Genomic DNA, 15569 nt, shown 5'->3' on the forward strand with positions numbered 1-15569 from the left:
TTTTTTTTTTTTCTTTTCAATTCAATTCAATAGGGGCAACTTGGTAGCGCAGTGCCTAGAGTGCCAGGCTTGGATCTGGGAGGTCCTGGGTTCAAAACTGCCCTCTGAAGCTTCCTAGCTGTGCAACGCTAGGCGAGTCACTTAATTCCCATTGCCTAGCCCTTGCCACTCTTCTGTCTTTGAGGTGATACTAAGACAGAAGGTAAGGGTTATTTTAAAAAATTCAATTTGATAAGCATTTGTTGAGTGCTCACTATATGTTGGGCACTGGGGGATCAAGAACAAAGATGGAAACAGTTCCTGCCTTCAAGGAGCTTACATTCTATGGAGCTCATTTGTAGTTGGTAAAGCTCACGGGAAGGACCCGTTTGGTAGAGAGAAAAGACAACGGGCCTGGGAGTCGGGAGACATGAGTTCTCGTCCCAGCACTGCTGTTAACTAGCTTGGTTATTTGATTTCTTTCTCTGGGTCGGAAGGTTAGGTTCAGAGGCTCATAGGCTTGAAGGTGAATCACCAAGCAACTAGGTAGCATGTAGGCACAGTGGATAGAGCCCAGGATTTGGAGTCAAGAAGACTTTAGTTCAAATTCAGCCTCAGACGCTGGCTATGTGATCCTGGGGAAGTCATCTAACTTCCACCTACCTCAGTTTCCCCATCTAGAAAATGAAGATAATAATGGTGCTCACTCCCCAGGGTTACTGTAAAAATGAAATAGGATAACACGTGTACGGTACTTTTTATACCTTAAAGCACTATCTAAATGCTACCTTTTTGTTTTTTAATTAAGACCAACCCCTATATTTTATAGCTTCTTCATCTTACCAATAGTTGGACTCAGTGACCTTTGAGAGCTCTCCCAACTCTTACATTTTTGCCCTGCATTTTACCTGTTTGTTGCTATTTGGTTTCCAGGAACTAAACACAGTAAGAACAGCTCAAAGTCCACCTGAAGAAAATGTCCATCAGGTTGGTTACTTGCCACTAACTTAACTCCATTTCTCCCATTCTCTTCTCTCTGAGCTGGCCTGTCATAGGTATTTTTGAGTAACATTGTGCCACTTTGGATTGTAGACTCCCCACTGACCACTAGAAAATGATGCCCAAGCTTTTTGTGACTCCGAAAATTGGTAAAAAATACTCCCAATGGGTCATCTTTTGCTTCTGCAAATGATATTCATGGGAGACCATTGAAAGTAGGCTTCCTAACCATGTAGCCTGGTGGATGTTTGACCTGAGGAGTTGAAGAACAATTGGAGATACACACACCAAAAAAGAAAGAGTCACAGCTACTATTTTCACAATAGTGGGGAAAAAAAAATTCACTGAACCAATCGGTGATTTTGGCTTCCTTTAGATGCAATCTTACCTCTGTCTGGCAACTTAGGCAACTGGAAATTATCCCTGTTCATTTAAAGTTGTAAAGATGGTTTAGATGGTTTTCATTAGGCCTTTTATTCTCAGGTCTCTGGTTTCTGTGATTCACAAAACAGCTCTATGTAAGCCTTGGTTACTTCTGTTGGGCATTTTTCTAAGCCTTTGTCCATTTTTGAAACATCCTCTGCCAGGTATCGGGGCTCGTGCAGGATATGATCTTGGAAGTCACTGCTCTTAGAGCCAGGATCACAGATCTAGAAGATGAGAATCTCAACCTCAAGGAAAAAATAAGAAAAGAAGTCCAAGAGGAATATGAAGCCTTAGTACAAGCCTTATTTGTGACCTGTTTACACATCAAAGTAGGTATCCTAGATAATAATTCTTGAGTGGTCCTTTGGTGTTTTCTTGTGTCACCAGAATCCCAGATGTACTGTGGTGCCCAAAGGAATTATTTATAGCTCAAAGTTCTAAAGTAGCAAGAGAATTTTAATTCTAATAATATACAAACCCCTAAGTCTTTTTGCCAGAGACATAGATCAACAGTACTATTTCTTATAATGAGCCTTTTTATTTTAAAAAACAGATTTTCCTTTATTTAGATCAACCAATATTTTATTAATAGTAATTTTTAAAATTAATGAAATAATAATAAATTGTAAAATAATAAAAAGTAGTTTATTAATTTGGGCCAGGTATTGGGGGTATAAACACACACACATACAAATCAAGTTTTCTGAGGTTTTTTGTTTGCTTGTTTATTTTTAAACCCTTACCTTCCAACTTAGTTAGAATCAATACTATGTATTGGTTCCAAGGCAGAAGAGTGGCAAAAGCTAGGCAACGGGGGTTAAATGACTTGCCCAGGGTCACACAGCTGAGAAGAGTCTGAGGTCAGATTTGAACCTAGAACCTCCTTCTCTAGGCCTAGCTCTCAATCCACTGAGCCACATCACTGCCTCCAGGTTTTCTGTTCTTTTAAAAAAAATTGTTTGCACTACCAGTCTTCTATGATGTGGTGGCCATCTCTGCTGTTTGCTAAGGGAGCCACTGTAAATATTCAGCATGTTGGCCTCATAATCTAGTCTGGCACAACTGGTACATAGAAGTATATATTTTTTAATTATATTTAATTTTATTTTATATAAACTTTATATAATATATAAAATTATATTTTACATTACATACATATTTTAAAATTATATTTTGTTAAATATAAAATATTAATTTAATATTTTATTTTAAGTGAGTCACACTTCAATGTGTGAATACAACCTATGTTTAAGCTAAATTGCCAGACTTGCAGATTCAAAATGCCAGATTCCTTCAATAGTCATCAGATGAAAGTAGCTAGGTGGCTCAGTGGTTTGAGAACCAGGCCTAGAGACAATAGGTTTTGGGTTCAAATGGGGCTTTAGACACTTGCTAGCTGTATAACCCTGGGCAAGTCACTTAACCCCCATGGCCTAACTTTTATTGCTCTTCTGTCTTAGAACTAATATGTAGTATTGGTTCTAAAAGGGAAGGGAAGGTTGTTGTTGTTTTTTAAATAGTCATCAGCTGCCTTCTCAACTAATTCTTCTGAACCAGGAAGGTACATTTTGCCAAAAGAAAATCATAAAGTTTCAGTGGAGAGTCCTGGATCTGGTATTAGGGGCCCTGTTATTACCCATATAGCCCTATTCTGGTATCCCTCTTCCGCAGAACGAGGGAGTTTGCCTAGATCAGTGATGGTGAACCTTTTAGAGATGGAGTGCTGGGCCCCGCTCCCATCCCTCCCCTCAGACTACGTGCCCTTCTACCCTTACCCCACACAGGGGAGAGAGGAAATGCTCCCATTGGGCTGCTGGGCAGAGGGGTGGGTGGTGTGAAAAAATGTCCTCAGATGTGGTAGAGAGGGGGAGGGGAGCAGCTCTGCCCAAGTCCCTCCACCTTTCTAGTAACAAACTGTGTGGGAGCGGCCACATACCCACAGAGAGTGTGCTGCGTGCCATCTTTAGCACCTGTGCCATAGGTTTGCCATCACTGGCCTAGAGGGTCTCCAAGATCCTTGCCAGCTCTCAGGCTAAATATGATAGATGTCAAAGCTCTGAGCTCTCCAGTTCATGCACAAGAATACAGAATGCCTTAAGAATTATGCTTTTTGACAGAAATCATTATTTAAAGTCGAATCTAGGAAAGGCTCAATGCCCATCCCCCACCCCCTGCCTGATCATGTTATTCACCCCTCTTTGCTCGGCAGGAGAAGCTGGATGAACATCAGCTGAAAATGAGCCGGAAAGTGTGTGACCTCATTGGTGAAGTGAGAAGAGAAGGGGTTGACAGGATGATTGATCTGAAGAAAAAACTTGGCTTCAGCAAAGCTGCTAATGTATCGAAAGAAAATTTAGCCAAAGTAAGTGATTTCATCTGGTGCAAGGATCTGAATCTTTCCTCCCAGAGTCCGTCTCGGCAATCTGTATCCTCTTGGGTTTCTTTCTTTTTCCCTGTTTCCTTCCAAAGCGTGACACTCGGGGTGTCCTCGGTCCTGTAGAGTATAGCTGTGGTGGTGATGATCCCTTTGGGGAAGGCCTGCGTCTGCTCCTGAAAGCCCAAACCTTGATTTTCCTCACAGTCAATAGGGATTGTGTCCCTTCCTTGGCAGGAGCAGCTTCAGGCCTTACAGGAGGAAAACAGACGCCTGGAGGAACTGGTGAGCAAGGGGAAGGCCATCAGCCACTGGAGACTAACCGTGCAGGAGCGGCGGCTCCAGGGGCAGCTAAGAAACACCCAAGAGGTGAGCCAGAAGACTTTCTCAAAAAATCACAGCTCAGGGGAGCAGCTGGGTGGTTCAGTGGATTAAAAGCCAGGCCTGGAGATGGGCCTCAGACACTTCCTAGCTGTGTGACCCTGGGCAAGTCACTTAACCCCCATTGCCCAGCCCTTTCTACTCTTTTGCTTTGGAACCAATACACAGTATTGATTCTAAGATGGAAGGTAAGAATTTTTTTAAAAAGTAATCATAGCACAGGAACCACTCATTGCCTTTTGGGTTCACAATTCCTGTAAATATCATGCTACCTACCAAGTGTAGGCAGGGGTTTTTGTCTGTAGGAGTCCATAGTCCTTTTTTTTTTTTAGACCCTTACTTTCTGCCTTATTGATTCTAGGGCAGAAGAGTGGGTAAGGATGAAGGAAGTTTGTTGAGTTATGGAGTGATCCCCTGGTCTTAAATCAAAAATGCAAAACCTAGTAGATGTCCCTGTCTTGGGAGAAATGGGAAAGGAACAGCAAATAATAGGGAGAGAAGAGCCAGAGTCTGATAAAAAAGTAAGTGTGAAGAGTTTGGGAGAGGATGAATGGAAATGCAAATAAGAAAATATGAGATTTTCACTGTGGTTTAGCAGATTATTTGGCCAAAAGTCAAAGTGGGCACACCTTTTGAAGTGGCTTTATAGGTGTCCTTTTGTGAAGAAAGTAAAATTGTTTTAAAAAAATCTTTAAATAGAAATTGATAGTAACTTGAAGAGATTTCCATTTCCTTATTTTGACACATTTCTTCTTGGTCCCTATCTGCCACGTGGTTTATTAGTCTTCTTGAAGCTCCACATGTGTTTTGGAAACAGGTTCTGAGAACAGATAAATTGGAAACATGAGTCAATTCTAGAGACCCACAAATAGGCAAAGATCAAGTAACTTGTGAAAAATAAAAATACTGAAATGAAATTTCCTTACTTTCTGTTTGGTGATTCATAGGAAGCTACTCAAAACAAAAAAAAATATTTGCAAATTAAGATAGTGGCAGAACATGAGAGAATTTTACTGCAACAACAATTACTGGCTTTAAGGAAGGCCCTGGCCACATTTCAAGCTAAGAATTCAAAGATGGAGAAGCAGCTTGACATACAGGTACCTGGGATTCTCACATTTCCCCGCCCTGGGCTTCTGTCTCCTCATCTGTAAAATCAGGGGTCTGGATTAAATTATTTTTTTTAACCTTTACCTTCTGTCTTAGAATTGATGAGTATATTGATTCCAAGGCAGAAGAGTGGTAAGGATTAGGCAATGAGGGTTAAGTGACTTGTCCAGAGTCACACAACTGGGAAGTGTCTGAGGTTAGATTGGAACCCAGGACCTCCCATCTCTAGGCCTGGCTCTCTAATCACTAAGCCTCCTAGCTGCCCCTGATTAAATGATTTCTAAGGTATCTTCTAATTCTGGCATTTTAGGACAATCATGATTTATCCAGAAATACCATATCAAGTCGATTAGAACTACACAGTGTACTATAAGGCTCAAAAACTACATGATCAATGACAATATTTAGCTTGGAGATATAGTCTGAAAGAGGGTGAATGTTCAGGGCCTCTGATTCCTTCATCTCATTCCTTTTCTACATCTGACCCAGAGAGGAATTATGGATGCAAGGCAATTTTCCCTTAGTCTTATTTGGCCAAAAGAATTAATGTATAGAGATTTCCCCCTACCTCTTCATCCCCCACAGAAAGGAAGGAAGGAAGGAAAGGAGGGAGGGAGGAAGGGAAGAGAAAAGATGGGAGGGAAGGAAGGAGAAGGAAGGGAGGGAGGGAAGAGAGGAAGGGAAGAAGAGAAGAAGGAAGTGGGGAAGTAAAGAAGGGAGGGAGGAAAGGAAGGAGGAAGGAATAACAAGCAAGAAATAAGACAAGCTTAGAGAGAGCAGCTGAACTTTAGCCATTCAGTCTGAGAAGCATCCTGGCCATGAAATAGTTGGATGGGTCAGAGTTGGGCAATTTTCTAGTCCCTTGAGTCAGTTCCCTAGGATTGCTCCATCATTTTGTTTCAAATGACTATGATTCATTTGAAGTCAGGAGATCTAGGTTCATTTCCCTGCTTTGACACTCACTAGCTGTGTGGTTTTGGACAAATCACTTGACCTTTACATCACTGTTAAAAGATGATACTACACACATTCAGAGGAAGGACTGCAGGAGAGGAAACACAGAAGAAAAACAATTGCTTGAACACATGGGTTGAGGTGGACATGATTGGGGATGTAGACTCAAAACTACCACACCAATGCAACTATCAACAATTTGGAAATAGGTCTTGATCAGTGACGCATGATAAAACCATTGGAAATGTGCGTCGGCATGGGTGAAGGGGAAAGTAGGAGCATGAATCATGTAACCATGTTAAAAATGAATATTAATAAATGTAAAAAAAAAACAAAAAAAAGATGATACTACAACTTATAGACATGCCTCACAGTGAATGTCACTGTGAGGCAAACACTTTGTAAGCCTCAAAGTCCTCTATTTAAATGGAAGCCATTTAAAAACGAAGCAACAACAACCCTCCTGACACAACAGGCATACCTATATTTAAATTTCCAGAAAAGTTAACCAAAGAGAGGTAGCCATTTTTCTATCTGCCATGTTTAATGTCCTGTTAACTGAGGAAACTGAGTTGACTATTCAGCACATAACATTCATTCCAGTCACAAATTCTTGCAAACCTGACTTAACCCAGAGTCACTCAGAGACTCAGAAACAGAGTTAAGATCAGCGTTCCCCGTTCTTTATCATCTCCTCCTGCTAAGGACAGTCTATCCTGATTCCTATAAAATATGCATTCTTTGCGTTATCTGTGATTGAAATCTCTTATTATTCTTTGCACTCTCCAGGTCAGCCAAACCAGCCTTCTTTCTGTATTTTTTTTAACCCTGACTTTCTGTCTTAGAGTTGATACTAAATATTGGTTCCCAGGCAGAAGAGCAGTAAGGGCTAGACAACTGGGGTTAAGTGACTTACCCAGATTGATTATAACTAGGAAGTGTTTGAAGTCAGCTTTGAACCCAGGACCTCCACTTCTCAGATTTGGCTCTCTATCCACTTTGCCACCTTGTTGTCCCTCTTCTTTCTGGTCTTCACATAAGATATTCTACTTGCCATCTCCATATTTTTGCACATACCCTGTATGTACAATGCACACCCTCTACCTTCTCTTCTGCCTCTTGGAGTCCCAAATTTTCTACAAATTTCAGGTTAAAAGCTATATGAGGGAGGAGCTAGGTGGCTCAGAGGTTAGAGAATCAGTCCTAGAGATGAGGGCTCCGAGTTCAAATCTGGCCTCAGCCACTTCTTACCTGTGTGATCTTGGTCAAGTCACTTAACTCCCTATTGTCTAGTCCTTACTGCTCTTCTGCCTTGGAACCAAAATGCAGTACTGATTCTAAGATGGAAAGAGTCAAAATAAAAAAAGCTATACGAGATCATTTCTCATATACCTAGCATCTTCCCCACCCCCAATGACCTCATATAGACTTTGTATTTGTTTATTTTGCATTTATATGTACACATGTCTCCTATAGAATGTAAACTTCCTGAGGGTAAGGATTAGTTCATGGTCTTTTTGTCTTCCATATGTTATAAGAAAGGAGCGGATCTGAGCATATCAGCAGGATCTGGGAAAAGATGCAGAAGCAGGGAAAGGTTCTGGAATTCTGCAGAGGCAACTGAGCTGTTACTAACAGTTAAGTCTTGTCTCCCTGGGGTGGACCTAGAGAGATTGGCTTTTCCCCTGTGGCTTTCTCTCTGCTATATCCTCCCATCACACCTGTACCTGTGTTATCCTGTTTTCTGCCGACTGAGTGATACATCTACAGAGCTTCCTGAACCATCTGAGCCATCTGTCTGTGAGAACTTCTCCCTGCCTGAGCCCTCTCCTGCTTAGCTTCCAAACTCAATACTTCTGTTACCATCCAAGGGAGGGTTGGGGGTTAGAGGAGTTTATTTATATTAGGGCCTGGGTCTTCAGGTAGATAGGTAAGGACCAGTGTAGCTCATTCTCTCTGAAGGCTTCCCACAAGGGAACAACTGTAGATCTGTGGGGCAGGGTTAGGTAGTGAATATTAGATAAGGTTAGCCAAATTCCCTTTCCTACATTCCCTTGCTGTTTAAAACCAAACCATCCCTGTGTTTGTTACCTCTTTCTGGACTGGGTCTGTTAGCCTGTCACCTACAAACTCTAGGCCTTCCCCAAACCTGTGTTATCTTCTGTTACTGGCCCTGAATAACCATCGAGACCTACCAATATCTCACTCATACCACCCTGGTATTTCAGTTACCTATTTCATACACCTATCACAATGACTGCTAGATGCTTAATAAATGCTTGTTGGTTATTTACTGAAAATGCAAACATGTTATTCATGATTGAATTTAAACGCTTAATTTCACCTACATAGAGCTGTCAGATTCTGGAATTTTAAAGGTAGACAAGACTCTATTAAATATTACAGATATACCATTCTAGTGTTTGATTGGCAGGCAGCCAGGGGGCACAATAGATAGTCAGGAAGATTCTTTTTTCTGGTTCAAATCTAGCCTCAGACACTTCTTACCTGGATGACCCTGGACAAGTCACTTGCCCTTGTTTGCCTCAGTTTCCTCATCTGTAAACTTAACTGGAGAAGGAAATGGCCAACCACTCCAGTATCTTTGCCAAGAAAACCCCAAATGGGGTCACCAAGAGTTAGACACAACTGAAACAAACATACAAGTATTGGATTGACAATATATAATTTTATTTCATTTTTAATCAAATGCTTATTCAAAGCCTATAATGTTGAATGGCAAAATTAATAACTGTGTTGCCTTTCGGTTCACAACTGAATGAAACAATAAGACCACAGAAAGAGTTTGAGATCTATGATCCTGTGCCCTGGAAATATCTTAAATGTGCATCTTGAACTCTGAGACCAATAGTGGATCCTTGTTCAGATACCAACTAGAAAATGCAGGCAAATACCAGCTCCATGTTCTCTGCTGAGTTGGAAAAGGTTGCTATTTTTACAGTCAATTTCTTTTATTTTTAAACATTTTATTTTGTCCTCAATTAACATGAATAAACAATTTTTAAACTTTTCACTGGACCTACCAATATCCCCACTCATACCGCCCTGGTACATACGTATCACAATGACTGATAGATGCTTAATAAATGCTTGTTAATTATTTACTGAAAATGCAAACACATGTTATTCATGATTGATTTTAAACTCTTAATTTCACCTACATAAAGCTGTCAAATTCTGGAATTGTAAAGGTAGACGAGACCCTCTATCCCCCTTCTCTGAGAGGGCAAGCAATCTGATATAGATTTTACTTGTGTAATAGTAAAACATCTTTCCATCTTAGTCATTTTGTGAGAGGGAACTTGAACAAGCAAGAGAAATGTGACAGAACCAAGTGAAATATAGTATATCTCAGTCTGCATTGACACTCCATCAGTTCTTTCTCTGGAGGCGGATGGTGGTTTTTCATTATGAGTCCTTCTACAATCACTTTCCATCATACTTTCTGTTTCCCTGATTTAGAAACAGTTGTTGAAGGAATTTGAATACAAAATGACCCATGAAACTCTAACTAGGCAGCAGTTGGATATAATGAAAACATCCAGCATGGGGAAATTCTTGGAGGACATGGAGAAGAAAGAACAAAGACTCTTTCTCCTAACTGAGGAAGCAGAAAGATCTTCTAAGATGGGCCAACTTCAACAAAAGAAAATTAAGAAAGAAATTCAACAGGTAACCTCAAATCAGAGGAGAGGACTATTAAAAAGGGCCTTAAGTGGGACAGCTAGGTGGCTCAGAGGATTGAGAGCCAGGACTAGAGATTGGAGGTCCTGGGTTCAAATGTGGTCTCAGATACATCCTAGTTGTGTGGGCAAGTCACTTGACCCCCATTGCCTAGCCCTTGCCACTCTTCTGCCTTGGAACCAATACACAATATTGATTCTAAGAAGGAAGGTAAGGGGTGAAAAAAAAAAGAGCCGTAAGGTGCATTATCAGGAACATTTTTCTATGCTCTTTGGACTTTTCTCATTCCCCCCTTTTGCTCCTTGATTCATTTCATAATCAACAAAAGATTTCACCGGAGCCTTTGATCATGGATCTAGAGCTAGAAGGGTTGGCCTTCAAAGACCAACTGGTTCAACCCACTTGTTCTAAAGATGAAAAAATTGAGGTCACACAGTATCAGAGGCAAGATGTGACTCCCGAGTCAGAAATATTTCGGGAGATGGCATGGAAGTACAGAGGGAGAAATGAAAGAGAAGAGGGTGAGGCAGGAAGACAGTTGGGATCCACAGGTATCAAATATGGAGCGCCATGAAAAGCTCACAGATCTTACACTGTGGGGACATGAGAAATGAAGAGATTAGCCAAGAGAAGGAAACATTCCCAAGGACCAAGATCACACTGTTACACCAATTAGTGGCAGAACCAGGACAGGATATGATGGAAATATGGGTATCAATTTATGGAAAAACTACAGGGAAACCAACAAGTTTAAGTTGACAGTGAAAGAAAAAGTGAGAAATCATAAAAGGAACAGGGCAATAAAACAAAATGAGTAGCTGTGATTTTAGAGCACCCATGAAGATGATCAGAAGGAAAACAATATAGATATTGGATATTAATTTTGTCAAAATTAATAAAGATAAGAAATACTCAAGATGTAGATTAAATAATTATAGAAATAAAATTAAAGATAGTGAATTTTAGGAATAAAACTAATGAATAGTTAGAAGGCTTTAAAAAGAGATATCCTCAAATAAGGTGGGGGCAGCAGGTAGCTGGTACAATGGATAGAGTTCCTGGCCAATAATTAGGAAGACCTGAGTTCAAATCTGACCCAGGACACTTGCTGTTGCCCTACACAAGTCACTTCACTCTGTTTACCTCAGTTTCCTCATCTCTAAAATGAACTGGAGACACTTCCTAACTGTGTGACCCTGGGCAAGTCATTTAATTCCCATTGCCTAGTCCTTACTGCTCTTCTGCCTTGGAGCCAATACACAGTGTTGACTAAGATGGAAGGTAAGGGTATTTTTTTCTAAAAATGAGCTAGAAAAGAAAAAGGCAAATCACTCCAGGATCTTTGCTAAGAAAACCCCAAATGGGGTCACAAAGAGTCTGACAAGGACTGAACAACAAAAATCCCCAAATAGGAGGCATAATATCATTGATAAAAATCAAATTAGGAAGAAAAATAGAATTTTTTCTTTGTTTGTTGAAAACTATGATGTCACAAGAGTAAATATTAATAAGAAAATCTAAGAACTAGATCTTTAAAATCTTTGTTATGAGGCAAACTATGGAATTCTAGGAGGGAGAGCAAATTAATGATGACAACTTCAAAGCTTTCTCTAGTTCATTTCTCTAGATAGTGAAATAAGCTGTTCTCAATAGGTACAGTCAAAACAGGAATTTTTTGTAAGAATTCCCACCTTTCAACCCACTTTCCTAATATAAGGATAAATTACAATACACACATACTTTATATTCATTCACTTAATGACCATTTGTTAAATGTGCAGGCATTGGCATAATGGCCAGAGAGGTGGCCTCAGAGTCAGGAAAACCTAAACCCAAAGTCCTCTATCTAATACATACTATCATTCTGACCCTGGGTTAATTCGCCTTATCTCTCAATGATTTCATGTTTGTTGAATTGAATTACTCCTGGAATTCACTGCAATCCCTGCCAATGAGATAGTCTGTGATAATGGAAGAACATTTAGCTTATCTACAAATACACAGCTCACATTACTGCATGTACTTAAGTGAGATCATGCTGTGATTCTAAGGAGTGTCTTTAGTTCTGTATAGCCAGATGGATCTCAATAGAATCTTAAGGATGAGAGGATCAAAGATAGCACAAGTTATCCTTAACCTGCCTGTGTGAAGGTGGAAAAAGGCAAGGACTGAACGTGAGTAATGGGTTGCATGAAAACGGCAACAACTTTTGAAGGAAATGAATCCATTGGTCCCTGGACCTTGCTACACAACCCATCACTTGAAATATTTTTCTCAGATAGTTTGGGCAACAAAATCCAATGAGTTGTATGATAAAAAAAAAAATCGCACAACAAACTCTATAGCCTACATCCACAGGATGCCTCCCTCTTGGGTAGGATATTTATCTAATGCTTCTCAGTTTATCGCTGGCCAAAAATGACAAAAAGTGGAATTGAACCAAAAATGGAACATATCAACATCATTTCAAATACTGCCTCACTAAATCGGGAGAAGCCAAAGGAATTGTTGATAGCACCAAGTTTCCAAAAGTGCTTTGAAGGTGCGTTAAGGGGAAGAGTAACTGGTTTGGTCAACCTGATAGGTATGTAGTGAGGTGATTATTTTTTTTTTCCTAGCCCTTACCATCTACCAGGTCAGGGAGACTCGGCCTTAATGGCTGCTCCATCCATGGGACTAAAAGGCAATGCTATGATTTATACTAGGTAAAAGATGGATGAGGTTAAAGGGGAAGAATGATATTGTTAAGAAACAGTTTGGAGCTGAGAGGACTGCTGAGTCTTTGACCACAATTTCCTCTGATTTTATATATTAAATGAAAACTCACAGGATGTTACTTTGTTGAACAAAAAAGCTTCCTTGTTTCTCTAGACAAGTCTCTTCAAGAGATGTGTCAGATTCATCCTAATAAATGTGAAATTGTATCTAGACTTTGGACTGTGGTAGGGCAAAGGTAAACCATTTTTTCCAAAGACAAGTATTACTTCTTTTCATTAACTCTTCACTCATTTCTCACCGTTACTACATCTATCGGCATCAGAATTATTTATTTAATGTAGCTAAGCAGAAAGGGATTAACCTGAGGACCTTCTAGCAGATTGCTTGGCACAAATGAAGCCGCGAGCAACAATCATTTATTCAAGAAAAGAGCCTTTAGTCCATCTTAGTCCTTTCAATCCTAGGATTTGAGTTTTCAGGGTACCCAAGGATGGTCTACTAATGCTAGGCACCTAACAGACACCCCTAAACATTTTCTGAACGTGATTGTCTTTAGGAGTTCAGGCATTTTTGAGGCTCCACTCAAAAAAAAAATTCAAGCCCATCTTCTCTGCAGTCAAATGGGAAGCCAATGACAACCACAGAAATCAGCAGATGCCAGTGGTTCTGTCCATTCCATTGGATCCACTACAATTGCGGCATACCCACTGAAGCCACTGCATTGTAAAGACATTTAATTGTTCAACTTTGCTTCCAAAAGACTCTTGATGTCCTAGAGAACTTATCCACTGAAAGGCCTGTTTATGGCTCCAACCCAAATAGAATTTTCATGAGCACTTGCTTGCTAGCTAAATGAAAACTGCAAGTAAAAAATGCATTTCTGCAAACCTTATTTCCCGTTTAAAAAAACCTTATCTTTATGTGATTTATCCCATCTTATTAGATAAGAAGCCAGCTTGCCCAAGAACGAAGTTTAAAGTTGGATGCTTTCCAGCGGGTAGATGAACTGCAGAGTCAGCTTTATGATATAGAAAGTGCATCAGTCCAAATAAACTCATTGGGAGGTAAGAAATAGCATTTTTTCCTATCAGAAAAACCTGACTTTGGGTTTTTAAAGGAAGGGGAATTAACTGTGTCCCTTCACCTAGGTTTGATGGCCAGTATTATGTGAAATCGCATTTAAAGAACATTTGGTTCTACAAAATCAAATTTGGACCCTTGGAAAATTGGAATTGAAATAAAAGTCTAGGTCTCTTGAGGGACTAAACCAAGCAGATGAATGGGAGGTTTCTTTCCAAAACCATTAAGATTGTTAGATTTGAGATCACAGAATTATGGATCTAGAGCTATAAGGTCCCTCAGAGAGTATCTCCAGAGAAAAAAACAAAGCACCTTATTTTACAAATGAAGAAAATGAGCCTCAGGAAGTTTTTAATCCAGCCATGTCAAAATAGTAACCAAAATGGTAGTCATAGCACTTTTAAGGGCTGTCAAAAAAGCAGGCAAGGGGGCAGCTGGGTAGCTCAGTAGATTGAGAACCAGGCCTAGAGACGGGAGGTCCTAGGTTCAAATCTGGCCTCAGACACTTCCCAGCTGTGTGACCCTGGGCAAGTCACTTGACCCCCATTGCCCACCCTTACCACTCTTCTGCCTTGGAGCCAATACACAGAAGTTAAGGGTTTAAAAAAAAAAAAAGCAGGCAAATACACATTAGTAATACTACCAGGAAAGGAACATTGAACAGAACCTTGACTGGCGGACCAGAGTCTATGTGACCTTGGACAAGTCATTTAACCCTTAGGGTAACTTCTTTCATAAAATGGGGTAGAGAGGTGCTGTAGAGAATCTCGTAAAAATCCCTTCCTAAGTCTATTTATTACCTCACCTATAAAATGAAAAGGATTATGAAACTAGATGATCTCTAAGCGCTAACATTCTGTGACAATGAATATGCTAGATATAAGTGTGTTGAATATATGCCTATTTATTTAAAGGATAAATACAGAACATTAATAAGGTATCATAATCAAAGTGATCAGAGAGCCGGCCCTGGTATTGGGAAAACCTGAGTTCAAGTCCAGCCTCTGACAGCTCAAACTCTTCCATATATATATATAATGTATATTCTGAATGTATACATACTGATCTTCCCAGCCACCCCTAACAGCATGGGAGCTCTGTTTGTCTGTTTTTTCTTTGGTTCCCAACAATTAATTAATGTCTAATAATGAATAACTCCTGGCAAGTCAGAATCTTTCATTTAATCTATAAAAAGAGGAGGGGGGGAAGGTTCCCCCACTGGCCCCCCGCATCACGGATGTTCCATTAAACATTACAGGCCTTCCCTCATGGGCTAATCCTACTCGAAGCTCAGTCTCTACTCCATGCAAGTATTCCCAGTCATGCCTTTTAAAGTCTGAGCTGAAAAGCAGTGAAATAAAAAGGATTCAAAGACCCAGGACGGTAAGTAAGGAATCTGGAAATGTAGAGAGAAATAACAAAAAGGAAAAAATAATTTAGCCGTCTGAATTGTTTCTTAACTCATTCCTTTATGTCCATCAGATTTATACACTAATACAATTATCAGTTTGTCTGTGGGCCTAGGGCAGGGCTGGCCAGATTGGGCAACAGTCGTGGAGACCTTTGGGCCTACCACTTGAGATCTGTGGCCTCCTTGGAGGAGCCTCGGCCCCTAGGTGGGCTTTCCTGACCTATTCTGGATGATTAAAGTCTTAGTTGCTATTCCTGTTTCCAGCCTCTCCCATCTCCAAGTCATCCTACAAAATGGTTTTCCTGAGGCACAGGCTCCACTGGAGGAATTCTAGATTCCAAACTGAACTACTAACTTCAAACCTAACATAGCTGTGTATTCACAAGCTGTCCCCAGTAGCTGGCAATGAAGCCTTTCTCTCTACCTCTACTC

At 40.3% G+C, this 15569-nt stretch overlaps 1 protein-coding gene across 1 annotated transcript in view; it reads left to right on the top strand.

Moving 5' to 3' along the window:
* LOC123246558 overlaps nt 1-15569 on the top strand; it is a 228958-nt gene that overhangs the window by 211297 nt on the left and 2092 nt on the right. The window contains exons 37-44 of the mRNA XM_044675405.1: nt 829-966; nt 1566-1733; nt 3614-3766; nt 4016-4147; nt 5107-5259; nt 9707-9916; nt 13590-13710; nt 14985-15109. Coding sequence (XP_044531340.1) covers nt 829-966; nt 1566-1733; nt 3614-3766; nt 4016-4147; nt 5107-5259; nt 9707-9916; nt 13590-13710; nt 14985-15109 — 1200 coding nt within the window. The remainder of the gene's footprint in view (nt 1-828; nt 967-1565; nt 1734-3613; nt 3767-4015; nt 4148-5106; nt 5260-9706; nt 9917-13589; nt 13711-14984; nt 15110-15569) is intronic.

Source organism: Gracilinanus agilis, chromosome 4, assembly GCF_016433145.1.
Source record: "Gracilinanus agilis isolate LMUSP501 chromosome 4, AgileGrace, whole genome shotgun sequence".
NCBI classification, from domain to species: domain Eukaryota; kingdom Metazoa; phylum Chordata; class Mammalia; order Didelphimorphia; family Didelphidae; genus Gracilinanus; species Gracilinanus agilis.